The sequence below is a fragment of the Cyrtonyx montezumae genome, unplaced genomic scaffold, assembly GCF_038088225.1.
Source record: "Cyrtonyx montezumae isolate F1298 unplaced genomic scaffold, pur_monq_1.0 scaffold_6, whole genome shotgun sequence".
NCBI classification, from domain to species: Eukaryota; Metazoa; Chordata; class Aves; order Galliformes; family Odontophoridae; genus Cyrtonyx; species Cyrtonyx montezumae.
Genome location: NW_027072067.1, coordinates 10,319,154 through 10,344,121, shown reverse-complemented (window position 1 = coordinate 10,344,121; position 24,968 = coordinate 10,319,154). Strand labels below are relative to the sequence as shown.

The 24,968-nt window shown below is 56.1% G+C and overlaps 1 protein-coding gene across 2 annotated transcripts; it reads left to right on the top strand.

Annotated features, from left to right (window-relative positions):
* The first annotated feature begins 744 nt into the window (after positions 1-744).
* TEX264 (testis expressed 264, ER-phagy receptor) lies at positions 745-24,102 on the top strand. 2 transcript variants are annotated; one of them, XM_065749434.1, is made up of 6 exons: positions 745-832; positions 1,487-1,555; positions 2,520-2,798; positions 5,801-6,022; positions 19,441-19,609; positions 23,371-24,102. In XM_065749434.1, the coding sequence occupies exons 3-6, from the start codon at positions 2,520-2,522 to the stop codon at positions 23,682-23,684; spliced, it is 984 nt and encodes a 327-aa protein (XP_065605506.1). In that variant the 5' UTR covers positions 745-832; positions 1,487-1,555; the 3' UTR covers positions 23,685-24,102. The 2 variants fall into 2 exon arrangements, with proteins under 2 accessions (XP_065605506.1, XP_065605505.1); XM_065749433.1 differs by having other exon boundaries at positions 751-832; positions 2,515-2,798.
* Positions 24,103-24,968: the final 866 nt, after the last annotated feature.

The following is a 24,968-nucleotide window of genomic DNA, read 5'->3' as shown; positions in this document are numbered from 1 at the left end:
GTCTGTAGTGGTGTTCAAGAGCTGTGGGGATGTGGCACTGAAGGATGTGGAGAGTGGGCAACCATAGCGGTAGGTGGTTTGTTGGAGTTGGTGACCTTTTCCAAACTTAATGGTTCTGTCTTTTGTCTAGAGATGCATTTTTGACTGAAGAATGGTGTCCCTTCCCTGGGATTCCCTGGTCTGTCTGCATTCCTATTTCACTGGGGAGTGCAGAACTGGGCCCGGTGCCCCCAATGTGGCTTTACCTGAGAGAGAAGGATCACTTAATCCTGTGGACAGTGCTTTACCTAAAGCAACTTTGGGACTTTCTGGTAGTCATTGCTGCTCCGTTTCAGTTCAAAGGTTTCTCGCATGTTATCCTTTTCCCCAGGGGGGAGGGGTAATGAAGAGGCAAGAGTAGTGCAACTCATGATGGTGACCTTATCCACTGCCTCCTTCCCTTTGCTGGTGGTAGCGCTCTGCCCTCAAAATTGAGATGCGAATCACAGTTGGCATTAGTTCTGAATAAATTACAGAATTAGCAATGTCCCTGGATCTCCCTTTTTAGTACTTTTTCTCTCCCATCGTAGCGCAGTCGGCATTACTGGGGATGGGACTCGCCCTGCCGCCCGCCAGGGGGCGCTCTCCGCAGCGGGGCGCTCTCGTTCACTCCGCCCGGTAGGCAGCGAGCGAATCCCCGCCCCTTTCCGGAAGCCACACCCCCTTCCCGGAAGCCACGCCCCGTCGCGCGCTCCCGAGCCGCACTGTACAGGAGAGGGGAGGGTGCAGTGCTCTGTGGGGCGGGGCTGGGCGCGGAGCGGCGGCGGTGGTTTGGGATCCTTGCCCGGCCCAGGTGGGTGCCGGGGTGTCTTCGGTCTCTCGGGGCTCCTCGCCCCGTGCTAGCTGTCTGCTGTGGCTGCGGTGTTCTCCGGTGCGGGGAGGGGCGGGCCGTTCCTGGGACGCCGGGCCGGGCCGAGCTGGTAGCGCGGGGCTGGCCTCACTCCGGCCCCTCGGAGACGGCGGGCGGCGGCTCGAGGCCGCCCAGGGGCGGTTGCGGCCCGGAGGGACGAACGGCCTCGCTGTCCGGGTCCCGCTGAGGCCCGAAGCCGCCCCGGGCCCGCCGGGGTGAGAGCTCGGCAGAGCACGGCCGGGGAGACGCAGTGAAAGCCACGCGTGCGCCGAGCAGGGCGGCCCCCAGCCGCGGAAGTCACGCGTGGATTCGGCGCTTCGCGCTCTCCCGGTGTGCTGTCCGCGGGGGAGCCGAACCCGCAGCCCCGCCGTGTCCGTGCCTACTGCGCGGCGTCGCCGTCACGCGCGGGTCCCTGCGCGGGGCCGCAGGAAGAGGGGCTTAGGGGGCTGTATGCGTGGGGCCGCCCCTCCCGCTTGCACGTGGGGCAGCGCCCCGCCTCGGGCCCTATTGGACACGGCTCTGCATCCCAATGGGTTTTGCTTTTACTCCACTGTGCTGTGGAGGAAGGAGTGACATGTATTTTTTCCTGTGGCATAGGTGTGGAGCCTGCAGCTCTGTGGGAGAGAGATCATGTGCAGCTCCTAGCCAAGTGTGGCCAGCTCATAGGTGAGTGGGGCTGCTGAGCCCCTCTACCTGGATGTGGCTTCTCCTTAGCTGAACAAACAGTGGCAGAGTTGGAAGGCTCCTCACAGACAAAGTGTGTTTGTCACACCAAGCTCAAGGCAGATTGTTTATTTACAGTGTGGGTTTTAAGTGTTGCTCCAGTGAGGAATCCCAAAGGGCTGTGGCAAACAACCCTCAGCACCAGTGCTGTGTTTTGAGGGAGGCCACAGCACAAACAACTCTGTTGTGCTGGGTTCAACTGTTATCCCCTGGGCCATTGTGCTTGGGATAGGGTGAGCTGTGGCCCAGCTGCTGCACTGTGCTGGGGGAGGAGGGCTGTGGGACAGAACATGAAGGCTTGGGCTGTAGAAACTTGGAGATGAAAAAAGGTCACCTGGACTGAAAAGCAGCAATGTATTGCAGTGCGATGTGGTGAGGATGCTCTTCCTGCTGGGCCTCCTGCTTCAATCCCAGTGCATGGGGTTCAGCCCTGAACCAGCTCCATCCTTGCTCAGCTCTGAAAATCCTGTGCTGCAGCACAAGGCCTTTAGGTAATGGGATGTGGCCAAAATGCAGGGTCTGCTCTGTGTAGACAAGAAATTATTTGGTTATGGAGCCATAATCTCCAGCCTAGCACTGTGCAGATAATTTCCGTGCAGTTATGTGGATTCACTGCATATAAATCCCCCTCAGGATTAGACTGTAGGCAGGCAGTTTCTTCTGTTCCTGGTGCTGGAAATGGTTCCCGGTGCTGGGGACAGACCCTGGTGCTGAGGACAGTGCCTTTCTGTCCCCACCCCCACAACCACTTAATCGCCAGGTGGCACCACAGCAACAAGTAATTGGTGTCTGGTGACCAAGCTGGAACAGGGGAGCTTGGCACAGGGTTTATATAACTGAGTGCTTTGTGCAAGCACTGCCTTAACTCCTCTTTTCTCTCTGCTCTTGCTGTTGGCACTCAGGACAGATGAAGCACCACGCGTCCATCATGTCCGACTGGATGCTCCTTGGGCTGATAGCAGTGCTGGTCGTGCTGCTGCTGCTCACCATCTTCGCCTTTGCCGTCTACTCAGGGCTCTTCACAGAGGTGGTGGTGAGCGCTGGCTCGCCACCCGTCGGCAGCATCACGCTGGCCTACAAGTTCCACGTGGGCCCCTATGGTGAGTCAGGGCAGCTCTTCACTGATGGCTGCAGCATCTCCTCGAAGCTCTGTTCCATCGGTGTTTACTACGACAACCCACACACGGTAAGGCTGGGATGGGGCAGCCCCCTGATGGTGCTGCAGGTACTTATGGCTCGTCTCACTTCAGTGAGCTCTGAGCTTTTGAGGTCTCTAGACCTGCGAAGGGTGATCTGTGTGCCAAGGCACCTGAAAACTGAGGGTTTCTTGGATAATGCTCGTGGGAATGTGTCAGGTGAGCAAGCTTGCTGTCACTGACATCTTCTGTTGGCCAAGAGCAGAGCCTGGTGTCTGTCATCCCTTGGCAAAGTATTCCCCAGCTCTGCGCCTCATAGAATCGTTATGGTTGGAAAAGACCTCTGAAGACCATCAAGTCCAACCATAAACCCATTACCACCATGCCCAATGGACCATGTCCCTACATGTGAAACATTGCTGTATTTCTTGAACACCAGGGACAATCTCAAAGCAAGTGGTCTCTTTGGCTTGCTGGATCCACATCCTTACTCCTGCTCTTGCTTCTGCTGCTCTCCCTGAGCTTCCCTGTAGTTGTTTCATCCCCTGGGTGTTCTCACTGAACCCTCAGCAGACACAAGCTAAGGTCTCTTGGCTGATGAAACAGTGGTGTAACTGCAAAGCAAAGCATGTTAGAACTTGCTGTAGGACAAAAGGCATCCAGGTGGGCTTGTGCTGGAAGGGTGTGGGGCTATGCTGGGCAGTGCCTGCAGGCTGTGTCTGCCTGTGCCTCAGAAGTGTCAGCAGTGACTGCAGAGGGACAGGTGGCAGAGAGAAAGCAGGCTGGAATGGCGGGATGTGCATAAGGTGCCAGGGCTGTGCACGGTGGCAGGAACATCTCTGAAGTGTATGGGCCTGGGTTTGTCAGCTCTGCATGCATCTGCCAGGGCAGCTGGTGGGGGAGTGGGAGAGGGGGGGGAGTATACAGGCTCAGGTAGAGCCTCCTGTCTGTGTGCACTGTCTCTTCCTGCCCTCGGGCACTAATGACAGAGCCTGGCATTGTTCTCTCTTCCCCTTCATTGCAGGACTTTTGGACACAGGCAAGAGTCCCAGACCTCCCCTTCTCCATGCTGAGTAGTCCCAGCTCCCTCAGCCTCTCTTTCCAGGAGAGATGCTCTGGTGTCTTCCTCCCTGTGGTGGCCCTTTCCCTGGCTTCCATGTCTCCCTGGCACTGGGGAGCCCAGAATTGGGCCTCATGCTCCCAGTGTGGCAGTCTGCTGGTCCCGATGCTGTGTCAGGAAGGGGCAGTGGTGGCTGGGCCTCTGCTGGGTGTCTGCAGCTCTGGCTGCCCTGCTTGTGGGCTGGCTTGTGGCTCTGGAGGAGGGAAGGCAGGGCTGCCAGAGCTGGGGAGCAGCAGGAAAAGCACTGCTGGTGCTCTGAGTGTTGCAGAACCCCTGCCAGCAGTGCTTTATGCGTCTTAATGGACAAGATTAATATTAATATTCCTTTTTTTTCTTTTTTTTTCTTTTTATTCAATATTTAGCAACCCAAAAGGCCTCTCCCACCTCTGTCAGGGACAAAAATAGCTGCTCAGCAGGGGCTGGATGTGATGGGCAGACTGCTGCTCAGCTCCAGCCCAGCGTTTCTGCCCAAGTTCAGCCTGGGGCACGCACTGGGGCTCCTTGCCTGCTGGTGCTCTGCACCTAGCCCTGTCCCACTGCTTGATGGATGAAACCAAAATGCTCCCTGGTCAACTTCCACACTTGAGAGTGCCTGCGAGGCTGTGGGGACGTAGTCACTGCTTTGTGCATAAACAGAGACAGTGTGTATGAAAGAGTTCCTTCCACATCTTCCTGGGTGTGCCTCTAACAAGGTTAGAAACAACGCGGTTGTCTCGACTCCGCATTGTGATGGGGATGTGGCTCTAGGACAAGGTTCACTTCCTGACTTTGTGTGCAGTGAAGATGCTGTATGTGGCACTGGGCTAGCTATAGCACTTCCAGTGAGTGGAGACAGTCACTTTCCTGGTTCCTTGGGTCTCTGCCCAGTGTCTGCTCTGCCTTTCATTGGTCTGACTCGGTAGCTGGGGCAGCTGAGTGTCTGCTGAACATTTCTTCTTACCATTGATCCATTCTTGTGTGAGGATTTGGGGATGCTGGAACTTTTCTGCTTTTCTGCATCAACAGGGGCCCTGTGCTGCATCAGGGACCAAAAGCAGCTTGTCTCTCTTTTATGGATGCTACTCATCCCCTGTCCAGTGCAGCTTACCAGAAATTACTGCTCTGCAGAGTGAATCTCCATGTTCCAGCGTTTCCCTGGGTGTTGCACAGTGCCTGTCTGCAGCTCCTTCTTACAGCACACGAGGGCAAGAGTGAGCCATCTTGCCTGTAGATGGATGCTGCTGCTCCTGCTACTCTTATTTTTCCTCTTACCCTCTATGCTCATTTCCTCTCTGGAATGTCCCATCACTCACACAGCACTGGAAGGTGCTTGAGGGGCAGGAGAGGCATGAGAGCCCTGTGATGCTGCAGGGTGTCTGTCTCCCTGCTGCTATCAGGCATCCTGGCAGGTTGTGAGGAGTTGTGCTGCCTTTCTCAGGGCAAGGTTAAAGGCTGTGGTCCTCCAGCTTTGAAGGCAGCAGAAGGACATGCTCAGCAGGAGGCAGTTCTCCTAGTTGCTGGCCACCACATCTTCCTCCTGTCCAGCAGACTGGAGAGCTTCAGGGACAGCTGTCAGGTCCTCCTGTCCCCAGCATGTCCCTGCAGTGTGTCACACAGCGAGTTGTGAGCTTGAGTGCTGGGGCTTTTAAGAAATATAAAAGGATACCTCCACCTGGGTGAGCTTTGCCATGGAGGTGACAGCAGCTCTCTGCCTCGGTTTCCCCACCTCTAAAGCAGGGCACTGTGGTGGAGGCTGTGAGATGTGCTTTCTGCATGGCTGCCAATGTCAAGCAGCCAGTGTGTGCCTGCACTCTTGTCCTGGAGAGCACGGCTGGTTTGAGGCAGGATCAGGCTCTGTGGGAAGCAGGTACCAGCTTGATGTGTGTTGGTGTCCTGGGTCTTGGATGATGTTCAGCCACTCTCCTGATGCTGTCCCTCTGTCCCTTTCACCAGGTGTCTCCTGAGAAGTGCCGCTTTGCTATCGGCCGAATCCTGAGTGAAGGGGATGCAAAGCCATCAGAAGAACAGATCAGGCGGTTCCAGAAGTACGGCTTCAAGATCTTCACCTTCCCCACACCCAGCCATGTGGTCATGGCGAGCTTCCCGTTCACCACACCGCTGTCCATCCATCTCGCAGTCAACCGTGTGCACCCAGCCCTTGACACCTACATCAAGGTAAGCAGCAGTGGCATGTGGAGTGTCACATGGTGAGTGGTGGCTGCATTCCCTGCTCCCTGTCCTTGGGAAGCCATCTCTGCTGGCTTGCTTCTGCTGCCAGAGCAGCCACAGCAAGCATGTTCCCAAGCAGCTCATGAAACATTGTACCTGCAGGTCAGGGCTTTGTAGAGGGTGCTGGTTGCTGGGTGGAGGAGGGAAGGGGAGCGTCTCCCCTCCAGGGGAAGGGAAGATGCTGGGGCAGGGGCAGTGCTCTGCCTGCAGCTTATCTGGCTGTCAAGTTCTGCCGCTTTCGTTTGTTCGTGTTGAAGTGCACTATTTATAAACTTGCTTTTCCTGGCGAAACTCCCAGCCCTGTGGGAGAACCGTGCTAATCTTCCAGCCCGTGCCGTACTGCGGGATTGCTTCCTGGGTGCCAGCCTTTGGCTGTGGTCCTGGGACTGATGTCTGCCCAGGGATGCCCAAACCCTGGCTGCCTCTGCTGCTGCCATGCCCTGTGATGCGTGTACTGCTCCCTGTCCCCCTCCTCATGTTCTGTCCTCTCTGTCTCCTCCCAGGGACTTGCCGGCTGCTTTAGTGTGGGGGCGATGAGAGTGCTGCCAGCCCTGTGAGGGATGCATGGCTGTGGTGGGGACATGTGGGGAGGGGGTGGCAGGCTGGTGACGTGGGGAGGGCACCCTAGGGCAGGTGCTGGTGAGCATATCTGCACCTGGAGTTGAGGCTGGAAAGGGGCCCATGGGTCATGCTAGGAGCACCCAGCAGCTTCTAAGGAGCGTGGCCATTTCTGAAATAAAATAATCATCTGTAATCCCACGCAGCATGCAGAGCAGCATTCAGAAAGGAGCGTACAGCACATCTCAATCCCTGCTGTAAGGACCAGAACATGTACTCTGGCTTCAGGCACACCTCCGACACCAGCATCACCACCCATGTGCCAGGTTCATAGGGAAGAGAGCATTGCTTAGCCCCAGCAAGTCTCAGGGTGCAGTGGGAGGAGCCCCAAGCCTGGGTTCAAATGCTGGTGTCTTTCTCTGCTGTGTGGTCAGGACCTGTAAGAAATCCTACTCCTGGCTGCAGGTGGTGCTGGCTCTGGCTGGGGAAGGGGAAGGAGAGAGGGGAAATCTTTCATGGAAACAGGCGACCTGTGCCCAATTTGTGGCGGGAATGGGGGTTGCCATGGAGATAGCTTCTCCAAATAGCATTCTTCATCCCACCCCCAGTGCCCAGCTCCCTTGAACAACCCCAGACAGCAGCGAGACAGCTCTGCTTTATTTATTTATTTCACACTGTGCCCACTTTGAGCAGCATGGATGTTGTTAATGAGAGCTGGGGTCAGGCCTGCAGTGCATCTTCCGCTGGGGATGCAAAGGGGCAGTGACAGAGCAGAGCAGGCAAGGGAACTGGTTCACAGGGAATCATGAGAAGAGGGGTGGGAGGGAGCGTGGGAAGAAGGTTCTGAGGTTGCTGAGAAATAGGAAAGGGATTTCGGGAGGTGTGCTGCAAGAAGCTGCCAGGGCTGGGGGCTGGCTGAGAGCAGGATGGTGAGAGCAGCCCTTGAGCATCAGGTGGGAGAGCCCTTCCCTGGCTGGGGTTGGGATGCTGTGCTGCACTGCACACCCTGCCTTGACTTCAGCCATGACCCCTCTCCCTACAAAACAGTAAAATCTGAAGGAGACGTCTCCTTTCATGAGAGACTGAAGGCAGATGGGTGGCATAGTGCAGGACACAGCATGGCCGAGATATCTCAGGGCTGGGGCTTTCTGCACAGGACAGGTGACAGCTGGAGTCTGTCCTGCTGGGGTCTGAGCACATTCCTGACTCTGTGCTTGGTCCTGAGCATGGCAGTACCTGCTCCTTGGTGCACCCAGCCACTCTTGGATGTTGATGGGGAGTCCCTGCAGAGCCTATCCCTGGAGTGACCATCCTTAGCAGCTCAGGGAGCCAGTTATTAAACTACGACCTCCTGCCATTTCAAGCAGTGTTTGTTCTGCCTCGGATTTAATTAGCTCTCTGCAGCAGGCTGCGTGCACTGCTTTGGTGAGCCCTGTGCAGCGGGCAGCCTGGCATTGCTTGTTCCTGGGCTCCTTGGGCAGCCAGAGAGGCACTAATTGCAGCCCCCAGTGTCTGCTGTAGCCTGCAGCCCTCTTTCCCTGGGATTTTGGGTGGGAGATTTGGGCTGGTGGAGGTGTGTGCTGTTACCAAGGCTGGCGTGCTGTGCAGGTGGAGCAGAGGAGGAGAGGTGCCCTCTCTGTCCCTGTGGATCCCAGCTCCCAGCAGTGTGCAGCACAAGCTGGTGAGCACTCTGCAGTACCACAGAGTTCCTGCTCCATCCGCAGGGCACCCCAAGGTGCTCCCAAGTCCCCGTGCCCGGTGTTGCTCTTGCTGCTAGAAAGGGTGCAGCCATGCCTCGTTTCTGCTGCTAGCCAGGGAACCTCAGTATTCCTTTACCCACTGACTTGAAAGTGTTAGCTGAGCTCTGTTCCCCTCATTGGCTGCGATAGTTTAGGATGCAATCATCTCTTCTCTTTGATAATTGAATGTACAGGGCTTTTAAAGCCTCACTGATGTATTTTCCAATCTCTTCTTAATTGCTGTGTGCCTGTTTTTGGCCCTTCTGCATCGCAGGAGCCTCTCTGAAGTGCCACCTGCAGGAGGGGACACTTGATTTCAGCCATGGTCTCATTGCTGTGGGATGTTGATGGCTTGCAGGGCTCATCCTCCTCGGTGTGACCTGCTCTATCCACAGGGGACAGGGAACCCACAGCTGGGTCTTCAGTGCTGGGAGCTTTCATGGGTGTGTGTTCACCTCCTACTTCTCTTTTCATTTCCCTTACCCCTGTTGCTACAGCTTCTGTCTTTGTTCAGCTTTGCCAAGGTCACATTTTTGCTTGTTATTATAAATGATTGTCTTCAGAGCTGTGTTCCCATCCCAGCCCGTCTGCATTCTGAAGGCAGAACTGCAGAGCATCCTTTCTGCGGGACTGTGTGAGAGGAGCTGGGGTCAGAGGGCTGGCAGCTGCACAGAGCGCTCAATTATTGTGACATTTTCCTGCTTAAATTCCTTCTCCCAGCTGATTTTGTTTGTTTATTTCAGGCTCTGCAAACGAAGCCCTGTAAAATACCAGCTTGTTTTGTGTGAGCGCTGGGGGCTGCAGGCTGTGCGGGTTGGCTGCTGCCGGTCATACTGCAGCTGGGAAGCAGTGCATGTCCCCTTGTTCCCTTCTGCTTGTCCTGCGGGGATGAGCAGTGCCTGGGATGACAGAAGTGACCCCAGTCCTGAGCCTTGGCAATTTTCTTCCCAGTGCTTTCAATGAAGCCACTTGTACTGGGAGGCAGCCCCAGGGAGGCAGGGGGTGGTTGGATGCTGCTGGTAAGTGGTCCCCGTGCATCAAATCAAAATGAGAAGAAAGTCCTGCAGAGGCACAGAGGGTTCAGCATGTCCAGTATATGTTGGTGGCAGAGACAAGATCAGTGCTGACACTGTGACAGGCCATGGGCCCTGAGCTTGGCAGGGATCTGTACTCTGGGGGAGGTGTTGCAGAAATGTGCTTGGCTCTATGAGAGTGTAGGGTGGAACTTTTTCCCTTTCTGTTTTTTTTTTTCCTTGACTTTTGCTTGTTTTGACCTCAGCACTGTGATATAGTCCAGAGTGGGGGGTCAAAGACAAGCCACATCCCTGTGTTCTAGACTATGTCCCCACATCCCTGGCTTTGCCCTGGTGGTGACAGCCAGCAGCAGTGCTGGCAAAGGACAGGCATAGCCAGAATACCATTGTCATGCATTGTGGCTATATTCAACTCTTGGAAATAAAACCCAGCTCATACGCTTTCAGCACAGAGAAGGCTATGATGGAAGCAGACAAGATTTTCCCTTATTTTAGGGGAAGATGATTTTGGGATAGAGACAAGCTGCAGACCTTGCCACTCATCCCCACCATCTCTCCTCCAGCACTGACACTGTGACCGCATGCAGGTGCTGTGTGTCCAGCACTGCTGGATCCCAGCTGGGTGCAGGGGGCACAGGACGGTCCTGCCCCCTCTGTGTCCCTTGTCCTGCCCAGGGGTCTTGATGTCTGTATGAGTGTGTTCATCCCCCCAGTGATAGCTGGTTGTTGGTGGCCGTTCTTGCAGCCAGGCTTGGTGATAGCTGGCACCCCCCAGCTGCATGTCAGATCGCATCACTTCACGCGTTTGCAGCAATTTCTATTTATTGTATGTTTGTAGCAATTGTCCTGTGAGCGTGAGAGCCCCAGGCCCTCAGCACTGATGGAGGCCCAAGCTGCAGTGTGCGTGAGGCCAGCACCAGGTGAAAGGGCTTTTTTGGGGGGTAGTTCACCATGCCACTTCCCTAAGCCTCTGTGTCCTCCCCTGGCATCCAGGGGCTCTGTGCTGCCACGTGAGCAGCCCCGCACACAATGTTGCCCACCCCACAAGAGCTAGGGCCCAGCTCTGCCCCTCCTGAAGATGGAGTGCTTGGAGGACTTGTGTGGTGCTGGCTCAAGTGGAGCCATGTGCACCTCCTGACCCATGCTGGGGTCAGTGCCGTGCAGCAAGGTTCTGCTTCTAACCTGGTTCTGCAGAGCAGCGCACTCCTCCTGTGCAGTTAATGGAACATATGGGGAGCTGGGGCTCTGCGTCACATCTCCTGCCATTCACAGCAGGCTTCTCAACTTTCCCACTTCTCTGGGGGAAATTTGGCAGCCCCGGGCCTCTGCTCATCTGCTGTCACTTTGCCGAGCGTCCTGGCAGGCGGGTGGCTGACCCGTGGCTGAGCACTGAGTGCACTTCAAATCAGAGGTTTGTGCAGGCACTTCGTTCGCCCTTCTTCTGCTTTGCTCTGCTGCCTGGGGGCAGGTGTAAAACTGCAGCTCTGAGACATCGCTACTTTGAGCAGGAAAGAGGTTTTCTGGCCAGCTTTGTGCTCCAGTAGTCACAGAGGCTCCCTGCCTCCACGCTTTGTCTGTCTCATGTGTGAAATCACCGTTTTTTCCCCACTGACTCAGTGCAAGCATTGGCCACAGAGCTCCCAAGATACAGCTGCAGCCACATCTCAGCTGAAGCAGCAGCTTGCATGGGATGTGGGCTGTGAGTGGCTGGAGCTGCCCTGCCCTTGTCCTGTGCTGTGGCACTGCCATCACCTCCTTCTGGGAATGGAGGCAGCTGGACCCGGTGCTGGGGTGAGGATCGCGTGGGATCTTCATGGTGTGAAATGACCTGTCCCAGGCTGAGAGGTGTCTGGCTGTTCCTCACTGTGACTGTGGGACGTTTTGGTGGTGTGAGGGACGCGTGGGATGTGCACAACTGGTCTGTTGGGGGTGGCTGCACAAGCTGTGGGGTGGGGATAGCACCCAGGAGCAGCTCAGCTGGCTTGTTCCCAGCTCCAGCCCTGGAGAGACTACAGTCTGGAAGATGGAGCTTTGTGGCTGCGCTGTCCTGTGCTGCTGACACTGTGCGTGCTTCCCCTGACATCCACACTTTCATCCAATTGTAATCCTGGTTCCTTTCCAAAGCTTGGGATGAGGGCAGCTCCTGCCGTACCTGCAGCACGTGGGCATCGCTGACGTGCCAGAGCTGGCAGCCTGCATGATGCTCCTTGGGTGGGCATTGCCATCCCCCAGAAGGAAGCAGAGCAGAAGCTGCCATGCTTTCCTAGCTGCTGCTTTGCAAACTTCAACCTTGCAGCCTTGTGAAGACTTACCCAGCCTTGAGAGACTGTCATAGAAACAGATCTGCTCAGGCACAAAGATCTGCTCCCCCATTGTCTTTGCAGTGAGGATTAATGATCGTTGAGAAAGGCATGGATATTTCACGTGGCTGTCCAAGGGAGAGAGCACTGAAATGCTTGCCTTGGGCAAGGAGGAAGAGTAAGTAAAATACTACAGTGCTTTTCTGTCAGATCTCTTTATCGACTCAATCTGTAGTGTGCTCTCCCCCGAATGTATTTATAGAGCATACCGGAGGATGCAGTCAGCTCCTCATCAGGCGTTTGAGGTGGCTCCAGCTCTCTCAGGCAGTGACACTGTCCCAAACCTTGGGGCCTTCCCTCTTCGCCAGCTTGTCAGTTAATCCACGGGTCTGTCTCTCTGCAATTATTTTAGCAGAGGCCTAATGAGTTTCTCCTGGGCTGCTCTTTTCCATACCCCTCTGAGCCTTTGCCAGCTGTGTTGGCCTCGTGAAACAGCGAAACGAACCTGAACAAATGGGAAACTGCTGCTTAGAAATCCTGCTTCTTCCCAGCCAACGCTGGCTGCCCCACTTTCCATTGCTGTGAAGCTCCTGCTTTGAAACCCGCAGAGCAGCGAGATAATAGACTTGAAAGTAATGGCATTTTTATGTCCAGAAAAGGTACAGTTGCGCTGTGACTAACTTGCGATTTTTCAGTTCAGGTTAGGTATAAAATGTTGGGGGAAAGAAGACATTGCATTGTGCTTTTGTGTTGGGTTGAGATATGGGTCTAGTGGCCACTGGGATAGCTGAGGCTGGGGGCTGGCTGCCTGGGGCCAAACCTAGTCCTGTCATGACTGCTGAAGGCTTTGGGGAATACTGAGCAGCCCTCAGCACCAGAACTCCTTTGGTCCTTTTGCTGTCCAAGCACACAGCAGGCAGCTTATCGCAGCCTCTGCTTCCACCAGACTGGGACAGCTTGGAGCATGCAATGGAAGCTGGCAGCTGGCACCTCTCCTCTTTGCCCTGCTGCATGGAGCAAGATGTTCTGCCCCACCGCCATACCACAGCAGGCTGTAACGATGGCTGCACCATGGGCATCAGCTCGAAGTGAGCCACGTTCATTTGCCCCAAGCTGGCTTCTGTCATCACCTCTTCTGCCACATCCAGCTTGGTAAGAGATTGGGGGAGCCTGTTAGCCCCAGAGAGCAAGCCAGCACTAGAACAGTGATCGGCCAGAAGGAGGTTTCCGCACTGATGTGGAGCAGACCCTAAGTACAGCTTTTGGGTTGGGGAAGATCACAGCCACTTTCTCAAAATTTCGTCTCTTAAAAGTCAGCAGTGAGAAGGGTCTTGAAGGACTGTCATTTTCTGGTATGCTGTATGATTGCTGCCAGGTGCTTTGTGCGGGGTTGCTGTGGGCTTGCTCCCATGGTGGGCACTGATGTTTTCTCCCTGGCCAGGCACTCTTGGCTCAGATTTATGTCTGCCAGGAGCTGACGGCAGCTCCTTCACATGCTGAAAGGTGGATATCCATCATCTGCTGAGGCCAGCTGCTCTGCTGTTCATGCCATGCGGATTCACAGTTTGTGGTGAGATCTGAAAACCAGGCTGTGAGTTGGCAGAAGCTTTTCAAGAGGTCAGTGTGGGAGACAGGATGGCTCTGGTATCTCTCTGCTGGCCAGCTTGGGAGATGGTCCCACACAGCTACAGAACCTGCTTGCTATGTCCCTGTGCCCGTAGGAGCACTGTGGAGGTGCAGGGGGGGAGCAGGCTCTTGGAAGGGCAGTCAGGCTGGGCTCTGTCCTTTTTGTTAATCGCTCTGTTTTCATCTGATTGATCTGAACAGTCAAAGCCATGATCCTGGGCTGTCAGAGGAGACACTGCCAGACTGCAGGGGCCACTGAAGCAGCTGCCACCCTCCTTCCCTGCTGTCTGTGGCTGCTGGAAAGCTGGGCTTTTGGGCTGTGGGGTGTGTGAGCCTACTCCCTCCTGCCTGTCTGTCCACATGCCCTGGTGCCGCAGTGCTTGGTGGTGCTCACCCCCCCCCCCCACCCCAAACCACAGTATGGCCCTGGGGAGACCTGGTCTAGGAGGAGGAGGAGAATTGTGATAGGAAGGCGGGCGCCCATCCACCTCGCCTCAAGCCCCCTGCTGCAGGCAGTGTGATGGGAGGGCTGTCAGCGTGCCCAGCTGCCAAAATAGTGCTGTTTCTGTGGTTATTTATTTCATTATTATCTCTGCGTTATTGTCTCTGGGCATGGAAGAGGCAAGGGGCTGTGGTAACTGTCCCAGCTCAGGTCTCAGTTTCCCTCCCTGGGCTTCACACCCATCCTGGGTTGTGCAGAGCAAACCTGACCCACTGGCATGTCTTTTGCTATCTAGTGCTGCTTGTTGGCTGCCCTTGTCTCCCATCCTCCCTACCTCCGCCTGAGTTTCTAGCACCTGGCCCTGTCTCTGTGCCTTTTCCTGTTGTTCAGCAGTTCTGCCTGCCTTGAGGATGCCTTGGGGTAGGTTGTGAATGCAGCAAGTGGCTCTGGGGCTCTGTTAGCTGAGCTCATCAGCTGGTTGCACTGGAGCTTGCTGGGATTGCTGTCTCTCTGCTGTTGGCCTCCAGGTTGTCGGCTTTTTGGGAAGAGGTATAAGCTCCTGGACAGGGCTTCTGGAGCCCTTCAGTAAAACGTCTCTCTTGTTTGCTTATGCAGGCTGATAAAAATCCAGAAAGGCGCTGTCCTGGGGCTTTGGCTTGCTTTAAAACACAGGTTTTAAACAGGAGACATCTGTCACTGGGGTGAACATCCTGCTGCCTCGAGCTTGAGGTGATCCCTGCCAGCCATGTCCAGCTTGAGCATGGAGCAGAAGGTCAGGCAGCCTTCTTCTGCTGCTGCTGGCCTCCTGCCCCAGAAATGCGTCTTGCGCTGATGGGTCTGCAGAGATGCTGTGCTGGGGATGGGTTTCTAGGCATCAAGATCGTCTTACCTGTTCTTGCTGAGCAAGCCTAGAGCTAGAAGCTATGAGCCAAGGCTAGAAACTGCCTGATCTTCCTCTGTGGTAGTATTTCTTGCCTTCTGAATTAGGTTGATATGAATTTCTTGTCAGTGGAGAGGGAAGGGCTTATTTTGTTCACCATGATGTGTTTAGGAGTTGGGCACTCACCTCCTAGCTCGGCTCTGCGCCAGTGGCTGGGTCTGCACAAGTTCAACAAGGTGAAGTCCCTAAACATTCTCCTTTTCAGTTTTCTCATCTGACTTCGGTTCGTCATGGAGCGTCTTCCATAAGGTCTTGGAGCTGGGGGTGTTGCAGAAAGGCGAGGTTGTTCCAGGAGGTAGGGAAGGACAGGAGGGTATTCATCTCATTCTGCCATTTTCTTTCCAGGGATGTGAATGTGACACATGTTCTGAGTGTGTCCTGGTGACACCAAGGTGTGGAGGAGCAGCTGGGGTTGCACACCTTCCAGAGAGCCTGTGGAGCTCTGAGATTCAGAGAAGACAGCCCAGATCTCAGCTCTGGTGACTGAGATCTCCTGTTTCTGTGGGCAGCAGTAAGGCATGGTTGGGAGCTCACGCTCCCATCATGTTACTGGGGCTTTAGTTGTAAACTAAAAGGGTTTCATCAGGGATGTGAGAGGGTTTAAACTGGCAGACCCAGAGTGTTATTCGTGATGTAGAAGGGCAAATGCTCACGTATCAAATCTGAAATCCAGGTGAGTCAGGACCAGTATCCACCTGGGCTAGGAGCTCTCTTGGCTCTCAGCTGTGAGTTGACCATGGAAAGTCTTTCCCCACAAGAAACAAGGAACTGCTGGGCATCCCATGGCTGATGTGTTGCTATGCTCTAGGTTTATTCTCAGCCTAATGAGGAATGAGTGGTTCAGGGTGGCTTTTTTCACAGTGTAATGCCCCATATAGGGTGGGAGTCTCCAGGAATGAATCCCTCCCCAACAAGGTGGTGGAAGGCTTTGCCTTGATGTGAGGCAGAGAAATTGCCACAGCTGCTGCTCCTGGCAGCCTCACCAAGGCAACAGAGCAGGCAAAGCAATTTAGCAGTGCTCCAGTCATCCGTGATGGCAGAGATCATTGCGTCGACCACTTCTTTGGCTTTGTGATTAATGCTGAGAAAGCATCCTCTGAGGCCTGAAAGGTGAGCGCTGGTCCCTGGAGAGCCACGCTGCCGAGCGGAGGCAGCATCTCCAGCTGTGGTCCTGGCCTCCCGTGGGCTCATCTGTGCTGTGAGCTGTGTGCTCCTGCAGCAATGAAGATAATGGGAATGGGAGCAGAAATGCAGAGCTTGTTCCTTGAGTGAGAAGAGGTTATGTGGATTTACACAGATTCCTTGGTGTATAATGAAAACGTTTGAGCTTTCCAGTGGTGTTTGTGTTACACCCAAAGTCCCCTTCAGAAAGCTTCCATGTGGAAGTGATGGGGAGAAGGACAGCTAGGAAGGGTTGTGGTCTGGTGAGAGGAGTGTGAAGCATAAAGCATGTGGAGAAATAGCTTCCAGGCTGGCAGCGTTCACCCATTGCTGGGATGAGGCAGAAAGGGGTGGCAATGAGTTTTAGGGAGCTGGAGAAGAAAACTTATTTCAAATGCAAAGTTTGCTTTGCTTCTGAAATTCTCCAAAGTAATTGCTGCCAATACCCATGGCACTGGGAGGACCCCATCCCTGTGAATTACATGCTCTGTCTGCTGCTTCTTCCATGGATGAAGGTCCCGTGGTTGGGGGCATGAAATATGTCCCTGGCAGCACAGGGGTGCGCACAGTGGCTCTGTCCTGGTCTCTTCTCTGCAGATGGAGGTACCACTCACCATGCTTGCGGGGCTTTTCCTGCAGGTGCTGTGTGGGTAGCAGGGAGGAGGCACTGAGTGTGTTCGTGCAGCAAGGCTGGAGGAGTGCAGAGTTGGGATTTCCATGTCCATCCTGCAGAGGAGCATCCCTGGCTCCAGGCTGCTCCCAGCAGCTCCCAGCCCCCCTGGGAGGCCACTTCCTGCATCTCAAGGGTTGCAAACCCCTGAACCCATGTGGGATCAGTCCCACGCCTCAGTCACACTGACACCAGCCTCTTCCCAGCTCCTCAGCCCCCAGAGGCGCCAGGCGGGCGAGGTGTATTTCTTGGTCACAGTATCATCTTCTGTTTGTGCAATGCCTTGCAGCACAAAGGTCTTTGAAGGGGAGAGGAAAGCAGAGCTGTCCTGGTATTGGGGCCAGGTGGCCATGTCGTGTTGAGGAGCTATGTCCCAGTACTGTGTGGCTGAGGCTGGTGGGCACCTTTGGGAGTCACCTGGTGCCATCTCTGCCCCCTCCTTGCAGGTCTTTGTGGACACAGATAGAGCCCGGTGTTGTCCCACTGAGGAGTGCTGCCATGCAGTGCCAGGAGCAGTGCAGTCCTGGTGGCAGAGCGCTCCCAGTGTGAGCTAAGGCGGGATGACACACTGAGCGTGGGGTTTGTGAGGAGAGGAGGAGGATGTGGCACACAGCACTGTCCCTGCGAGGCTGGCTGGTGGCTCACTTTCAGCATGCTGAGCTCCAGCTCTAATTTTAGCACCTGATTTTAGGGCCCTTCAGTTCCATGCAATATGGGCTCTTTCTGGCCAGGTTTATATTGTGGGTACCCCTGGTGTGGCCATGTCCCTGAGTGGGACAGCAGGTTGGCTCCATGTGTTGCAGAAGGTTGATGTAGCTGGAACGAATGTATGTGCCAGCATCAAACCCATGGGCTCTGAAGTATTGGCCTTTGCTGCACATGTGGCTTGTATGGATCATCTGCAGTAAATCACAGAATCACAGCATGGTTGGGCTGGAAGGGACCCCCAGTCCCACCCCTGCTGTGGGCTGGCTGCCCCCCGAGCTCAAGCTGCCCAGGGCCCTTTCAGGAATGGGCACCCACAGCTCTGGGCAGCAGTACCAGTACCTCACTGCCCTCTAAGCAAATAATTTCTTCCTAAATCTGATTCATTCCTCCCAAAGGTGACACGTCAGGTCCCCATGAAGGAGCTGTGAGTAGTGCAGTAAGAGTGAGTTGTGGTTGGTGCCACACGACCTTGGGAAGAGGCGAGTCCCCGCTCTGCCCCACTTGCTGTGCTCCTGCTGCCCTGCCAGAAGCCTGCCTGCTGCCTCCCACTGGTGGCACCTTGCCGAGCTCCTCCACCCATGTGAGACTGCATTTCATCTGCCTTGAGGGCTCTGCGTCCACCTTACTGCTCCATCTGTTGGCCTCATACCAGCCGAGGGCTTCCTTCTCAGCCACAAAGCCCTCTGTTGCCCGTTGAGCTCCTTTGTTGTTTTGCCACATTATTGAGGTTTTATTAGTTCATTTCCCGCTCGTGCCTTTGCCTTTATACTCCGGGTGACCCCTGTTTTTTTGGGACCCTTGTTTTCGGGATGGCCACCCACATTGGCTGGTTGTTCTGGGCTGCAGCTGCAGCAGCAGGGGTTGGCACCACTGCTCTGGATTGCAACTTGATTTGCAAGGCCATAAATTAGGCAGCTGGGGAAGTGGAGAGCTCACCCTGCCCACTTGTAGTGGTGGGGACAAAATACTGCTGGTGTCCCCTGCCCCAGGTCCCTGGAACCCGACACTTGGAGCTAGCTGGGCATCCCAGTGTCCATCCCACAAGGCACAGCATCCCACAGCCCACGTGCCAGTTCTCCTGTTCCTCTGAAGCATCGCACCAGTATTCCCAGTGCCTGTTTTACTGCCACTCAGCATGGGCAGTGATTTCCCTCCAGCTGCTTTGTGAGAAATTGGGTGAACTGGGGAGAAATCAAGTATTGAGCATCCTCGGTGTCCTGGAGGCCTGCCCGCAGCCCTGAGACTTCAGGCTGCTTGGGGAATGAACTCAGTGGAGGTTTCTTTGCTCTGAGATCCTTTGAGCTGTCCCCGTCTGTGCTTAGTGGTGGGGGGGCAGCTGGATGCATCCAAGAAACCTGTGAATCTTGGAAATATCCGTCTCGGGTATGTGTTGCAATTACCAAAAATAGCGAAACGAGCTGAAGTTGGGCTTGTGGTTGGTGGAGCAAGGGGCAGAGTGGTGGGGAGGATGCTTGCCTGGCTTGTTGCTTAAAAAGCAAGAGTGAGAAGAGCCGCCTCTGCTCCGTTGCTAAAAACAGCCCGCTTTGCTTTTATTTAACACGGTGCTGATCTGCGTGTGTTTGCGTTTCACCTGCCTGCGAGTGGGAGCTCTGGGCTGTGAGCACCGGGATGCCGGCCCGTGCCGCTGGCACTGGAGCTCCTGAAATAAGAAAAGGTCCTCAGGGACCTGGGAAGGGAAAAACAGAGAAAAAGAGCAAGCTCTGCAGGGTGCTCGCCCCGCTCACCCAGCAGGAAGCAGCCTGTGCAGTTCCAAGGGGAGCGAGGCAGGCACGGGGAAGGGGAGGCAGAGGCAGAGGGGAGGCTGTCTGAAATGCCACAGCTTCATCTCCAAGCCCCCTGCCCTCACACTTCTGAAAGGAGCTGCTGGAGCTGTCACTTCTGGATTATATTAATTAGCAGGGAAGTGCTACGCCTGCCATGGGTCCCTGCTGAGAGGCAGGCATGGAGATGTTCTGGGCAGCTGCAGCTGCCCCCAAGCCCCCCCCAAAACAGCCAGCCCCTAAGGACTGCATCCCTCCCCCTCCCCCCCATGCTGGGGGGCTGCCAATAGGAGCACCTTGGGGGGGCTGTGGGGTGGTAGGCGCTGCCCGTGGTGCCAGATAAATCCAAACCAAGTGGGGTGAGGTGGAGTGTGTAGAGGCTGACAGCATGATGCTCTCTTCCAGGAGAGGAAACTGTGTGCCCACCCCAGGATTGAGATCTACAAGGAAGACCGCATCTATTTTGTGTGCCCCCTCGCCCGCCAAGGGGACTTCTACGTGCCCGAGATGAAGGAGCTGGAGAGGAAGAGCAGGGCAGCAGCAGAGGCTGAAGACGCCCAGACGGACATCACAGGTAGCATGGCTCATGTGTGGGCTCCTCTGTTCCTCCATGTGCCACCAGCCCTCCTGAGGTGGGGTCCTAGTGTCCCAGTGTCCCGGCTGTTCTGAGAAGGAGGTGAGAGGGCCTGTGCTGTGTGTGGATCCCTGCCCGTGGCTCAGTGCACCTCGTCCCATCGCTGTGCCTGATGTGGCACAGCTTGGCTCCATCCTGGGGGCATGCCGTGGCCTGGCCAGCACATGCTCCTGTTGGTGGCAGGGGGCAGTGCTGCTCCCAGTGCGGTGCAGTGCCGCCGGCCTGTGGCTGTGAAAGCAGAGCTGGGTGCCGGCGCTTTGGCTCGCAGCTGGGCTTGTTTTTCTCCTTGTCACATACATCTTTCTTGATCTCATCTTCATCTGTTACATGTTGGGATTGTGAAGAACTTAAATACCAGGTTTCTGTAGCTGGTGGTGGAGTTGCCCGAGAGCATCTGCTCGCAGGGATCTGTTGGAGCCTGGGTGTATTTATACAGGAAGGGACCACAATCGCTGTGGGCGCGGAACAGCAGTGCTATAGTAACCCGAAGTGCTGGCTGCCGTGCCGGCCCACGTGCTCACATGGCTGCGGGACGCAGCGGGCTGTGGGCTGCAGGCAGTGTTCCGGCCACGGCCCCGCCGGGCGTCCACGTGTGCCTAACAGGCATGAAAAATACATGAGCGCGTGCGGCGGCTGGAGCACGCCTCGCCGCCTCGCCCCTGGCCTGCTAATCTTTTTACACATCTTCGGTTTTGGATCGCTTTAATTCTTAATTGCGTCGGTCGTAAAAGCAAGCCTGGGAATTGCTTTCCGAGAGCTCTGTCCATTTAGCACTGGAATGAAGAACCTAATTGGAGCGGCTTCCCGGTGCCTGCGGTCGTGGTGTTTTCAGGGCACTCTGCCTGTGCTGTGTCTGTGCCCCGATCCCAAACGTGCCCCCAGCACCTCCCTGTGCCAGTGCCAACCCCGTAGCACAGCACAGTCACACTGAATGTGTGATGATACACAGCACGGGCAGGCTTCAGGATGCGGGCCTAGAGAAACTGCTCACTGGTGGGAGACACTGGGGAAATCCCACGAGTTTGGGGCTCATCCTGCAGGGTGCTGGGTGCCTCTGGCTTTGAGCAAGGCAGTGGTTGGTTGTGCTGCTGGGCCTGAGCTGGAGCTTTCCACCCCTGCACACACAGAGCCAGTGCTGGCTGCTGCTCTGAGCACGGCTGTGCTCAGCATGTGTGCAGTGAGCGAGGTAGTGCAGCTGCCTCTGCCCCAACTCTGTCCCTCCTGGCCCATCACTGAGGTAGCTGCAACATCTGATGGCTCCCCAGGGGCCAGTGTCAATCACAATTAGTTATTTTCTAATTAATTATTTCAAAGGCTTTGGTGCTAGGGTTGTGCTCTCCAGCATGGCCCCACCGTGGAACACAGAGGTGAAAGCAAACAAGCAGCCCTCCTGATGCTGACACTGATGGCTTTGGAGCACATGGCCCTGTCCAGAGACTCAGGGCTGCTTCCCAAAGGGCTGAGCCAGCTCTGGAGTCTCCTTCCAGCTGTGGAAGGGGAAGCTGAATGAGGGAAGTGCCAACGGCGAGGTGTGGATGCTCCAGGAAGCAGTAATACCCACAGGAGTAGAGCCAGGGCTGTGCTCACCCCAAGGCTCCACCCAAGGAAACCCCCTTCCCCAGGAGCAACGGCTCCTTCCCTCGCCCTGCACACTGTCCTGCACAGAAGAGGACACGGCTGCCTCATTGGGCAGATGTGCCAGCTGGGGCTGCTCAAACATGATCCGAAGTGACAGAGCAGGGAAAATGCGCCTGGCTGAAGGGATGCATGGCTATTTATTGTCGCCCTCAGAGCGGGGTAGGACGAGGCAGCTGGGGGCGAGGACAGCCGTCTTCTGGAAGCGGAGTGCCAGCAGCCATAGGTTGCCTTCGCCCATCTTCAGCATCCCGAGCTGGTGCTTGTCTTCTCTTGTATGATGCAGTGCGTGGGTACACGACAGCTTGGATCCAGAACAGCCCCCTTGGCACAGAATGGATGCTGTGCAGGCAGGGGAGGGCCTGGCAGGATCAGTGCCCTCAGCTCTCCGAGGAACCTGCGGTGGGCACAACCAGTGCAGCTTGAACCCAGACACCACGCTCTGTGCCTTGCCGTGGGCTGTGTCTGAGCTACCTCAGAACATTGCCACCCCGCTGGGTCTTTGGTCATATTTGACTTTTTTTTTTATACAGGGACCTGGAGAAGCCTTGCTTGTCAGGCTTCACACAAAGGGAGGGAAGACTCACTGCTATGCCATGTCCTGGAGGATGGATGCCCAGCCACAAGCTCAGCAGGGCTGCATTGGGCTGCGCATCCCAACCATTCCTCTCACATTCCACCTCCAGCCCCAGAAGCCTGCAGTGGTCCCCACATGCCCTCCCTTTGCCTGACCATAGTGTGCCCTGGCTGTGATGACATCCCTGGCTGCTCAGCCCAGCCCAGTGTGCAGTGGGACCTAGTGCTGCTGAGCCCGCCTCCACCAAGGATGGGACTCATTCCATGGATCCCCCGGCCCCAGTACCCTCCAGTCCCTTCCTGGAGGCTCTCCACTGTCCCGTCTATCTGGGGGCATCCCTTTGAGCACCTCCCTGGGAACCTGCTGAATGCCACTTGAAACTTAGAGGAAATGCATTTTCCATGTTGAGACGCTCCCTATGTGTTGACACCAGCTGTGCTCCTTGCCTTCCAGGTGGTGTCACCATGCTGGGCTGGGTGACAGGGATGCTGCAGGGTGGCTGGGCGGCACCCACACTGTCCCCACTGCTCCCCACCCTGTTTTGGGCACCCTTGCCACTTGGGGAGGTTGGAGATATGTCCTGCACTGGTGCAGTGAGTGGAACGAGGAAGCAAGGGTGCTGAGCACCCAGATCCCCTACACCTTCAGTGGGGCCGTCCCTGCTGTGCTCTCTTCCCAAGCAGAGAGGTGGGAGGATGAAGATGGAGAGGTGAGAGGGGAGGAAGGAAGCGGCGAAGGCAGCACCAGCCGGCAGGGGGACAAAGCGCTGCCACCACAGGAAGGCTGGCCAGCGTTCACTGCTGTTGTCATAATTAACAATGTGAATCTGTGATGTCATAATTAAAAATGATTAATGTTTTACAGGAGGGCTTTGTCTCCCAGCTGGTTGCTCCGGCAACAGCACTCAGCTGCCGGTCTCAATCTGACACGCTTGTCTTGTTGTCGACTCCTTAATTGCGTTGCCGACCGAGCTAATGAGACGGTGGTGGGCTTAGCCTGGGGGTTTCCTGGTTCCTGGGCACTCTTCTCCTGCTCATGGGTTCCCTATGCTACTCCATACCAGTGCCTGTGCCAGAGACCACAGGCAGACCAGGGGTCATCTCCATTCCTCTGTCCCTATGGGCACATGGGGCAGCTTGGCTGGCCACAGGGAGCTGAAGGATGTGGAGATGAGGTGAGAAGGAAGGACACACACTGCAGTGCCCAGGGTAGGGAGCAGGGAAGGGTGAGGTCACCTCCACCCAGCCCCATCCCCTTGCACGATGCTGTCAGCCTCTAGGAAGCCAGGGGGTCAGCCCTGGTGCATGGCACAAGCGAGGGCACTAGCATCCCATTGCTTGCCTGGTCAGGTCACAGGGGTTACAGGTGGTCCCAAATGATGCTTTGCTGCACTCTCCAGGCTTCAGTGGCTTCAGAGGCTCAGTGGTGTGGAACTCAGCCGCCCCCTCCTCCCGCAGCACTCACGCCCTCCCCTTCTCTCACCACCCAGGGGCCGACACCATGAGTGAGGCCAGCTCCATCAGCATCGAGGCCACCACTGACAGCAGGGACACCTCGGTGGCCACCTCGGTCCTGCTGCCCTTCCCTGCCAGCCGTGGCCGAGAGGAGGCCGACAACCGCAGCGAGCACAGCTACAGCGAGTCTGGAGCCAGCGGCTCCTCCTTCGAGGAGCTGGACCTGGAGGCTGCCGCAGACGGGGAGGGCACCCCGGGGCTGCTGCTCGCCTCGGGCTACACAGAATCCCAGGAGCTCACAGACAAGTGGACCAAGGAGCCCATCGCTGCTGAGCGAGGAGAAGAGTAGAGCCAGACCTGGGCCCCGGCCTCGTGCACCTCTCCTGTCTCCTTCCTTGGCACCACGACATTCCGGGCACTGATCCCTCCCAGGGCCGCTGCCCTCGCAGGAAGGGGGTGCGGATGGGGCCGCCGGTGCTGGGCGTGGGCCGGGGTGACGTGCCTTCACCACTCGTGTGGCTCTGGGTGCGTCTCCAGGGGGCAGCGCGGGTCCCCCCTTCTCTCTGGTGCCCCTCTCACCCATGGCTTCTCTCTGCCAACACGGACGTGTGTTCTCTAGCACCAAAGAGCGATGAGTAGGGTTGGTTCGTTTTGTTCCCCTCTTCTCTTTCCCTTTGCTGAAAATGGAAACGTCCAGTGTAAAGCTGGCCTGGACCTGCTGCAGGCGCTTCTGGGTTCTCTATAATAAAGTGGATGTTTTTCCTCCACACTGCCTGCTGCCTTCCCTGACCTATCCTACAGCACAGCAGCCCTGCTCATCACCCGCAGTCCCCATCCCAGCAGTCATGGGGACCGACCCTTGCTGCTGCCAACCCAAGCAGTCACTGCGGGGAGGACTGGGGCACGGCTGCACCGCCTCTCCTCCTGACCCCACCGCCACCTCACCCTGCAACGTTCTCCCAGCACAGCACAACCCCTTCCCTGTCCCGGTGTCCCCGGTGTTCCCAGTGAGCAGCCCAGCATCAGGGCCAGCAGCAAGGGGCAGAGGGCCTGGCTGTCCTTTGTGGGAGGACTTACCCTCTCTGGCTTGGAAAGGTCACAGTCCTCATTCAGTGATTGACAGGAGATTATTTATAAATATTTTGTGCTCTGAGTGATAAAATATTAAACTTCTCCAGCCCACATGGAAAAATATCGCTCTTCCTGGTGTTTATCTTTATTGCTGGTTATTACAAAACAGCCAAGCCCCCTGAAATATTCATGCCTGGCTGAGACTCTGTGGGGACCGGAGACAGACAGCAGCTCCTAACCCCACTTGTCCCTTAACCCCATGGAAAGCGGGGGCTGGGGGGATCTTTGCTGCCAGAAATGCTGAAGCAGCAGTGGGCAGGATGAGTCCTGGTGGGATGTGGTTGCCGCTGGGTGCCGGGACCGAGCAAGCCTCGTGTGCTGGACTGGGACTTTGGGTCTTGGCTGTGCCAGTCCCGCTCTGATCTCCCCCCAAGCAAAGGCACCTGCTACTGCTGCCGCTGCCCCACTCCATCCAGTGGTGGGAGCAGTGGAGTCCTGGTGCTGCAGGAGAGCTGGGAGGGAGGGGGGGAAGGTGGGGGGCTTTGTTGTGGTTGTCCTGGGT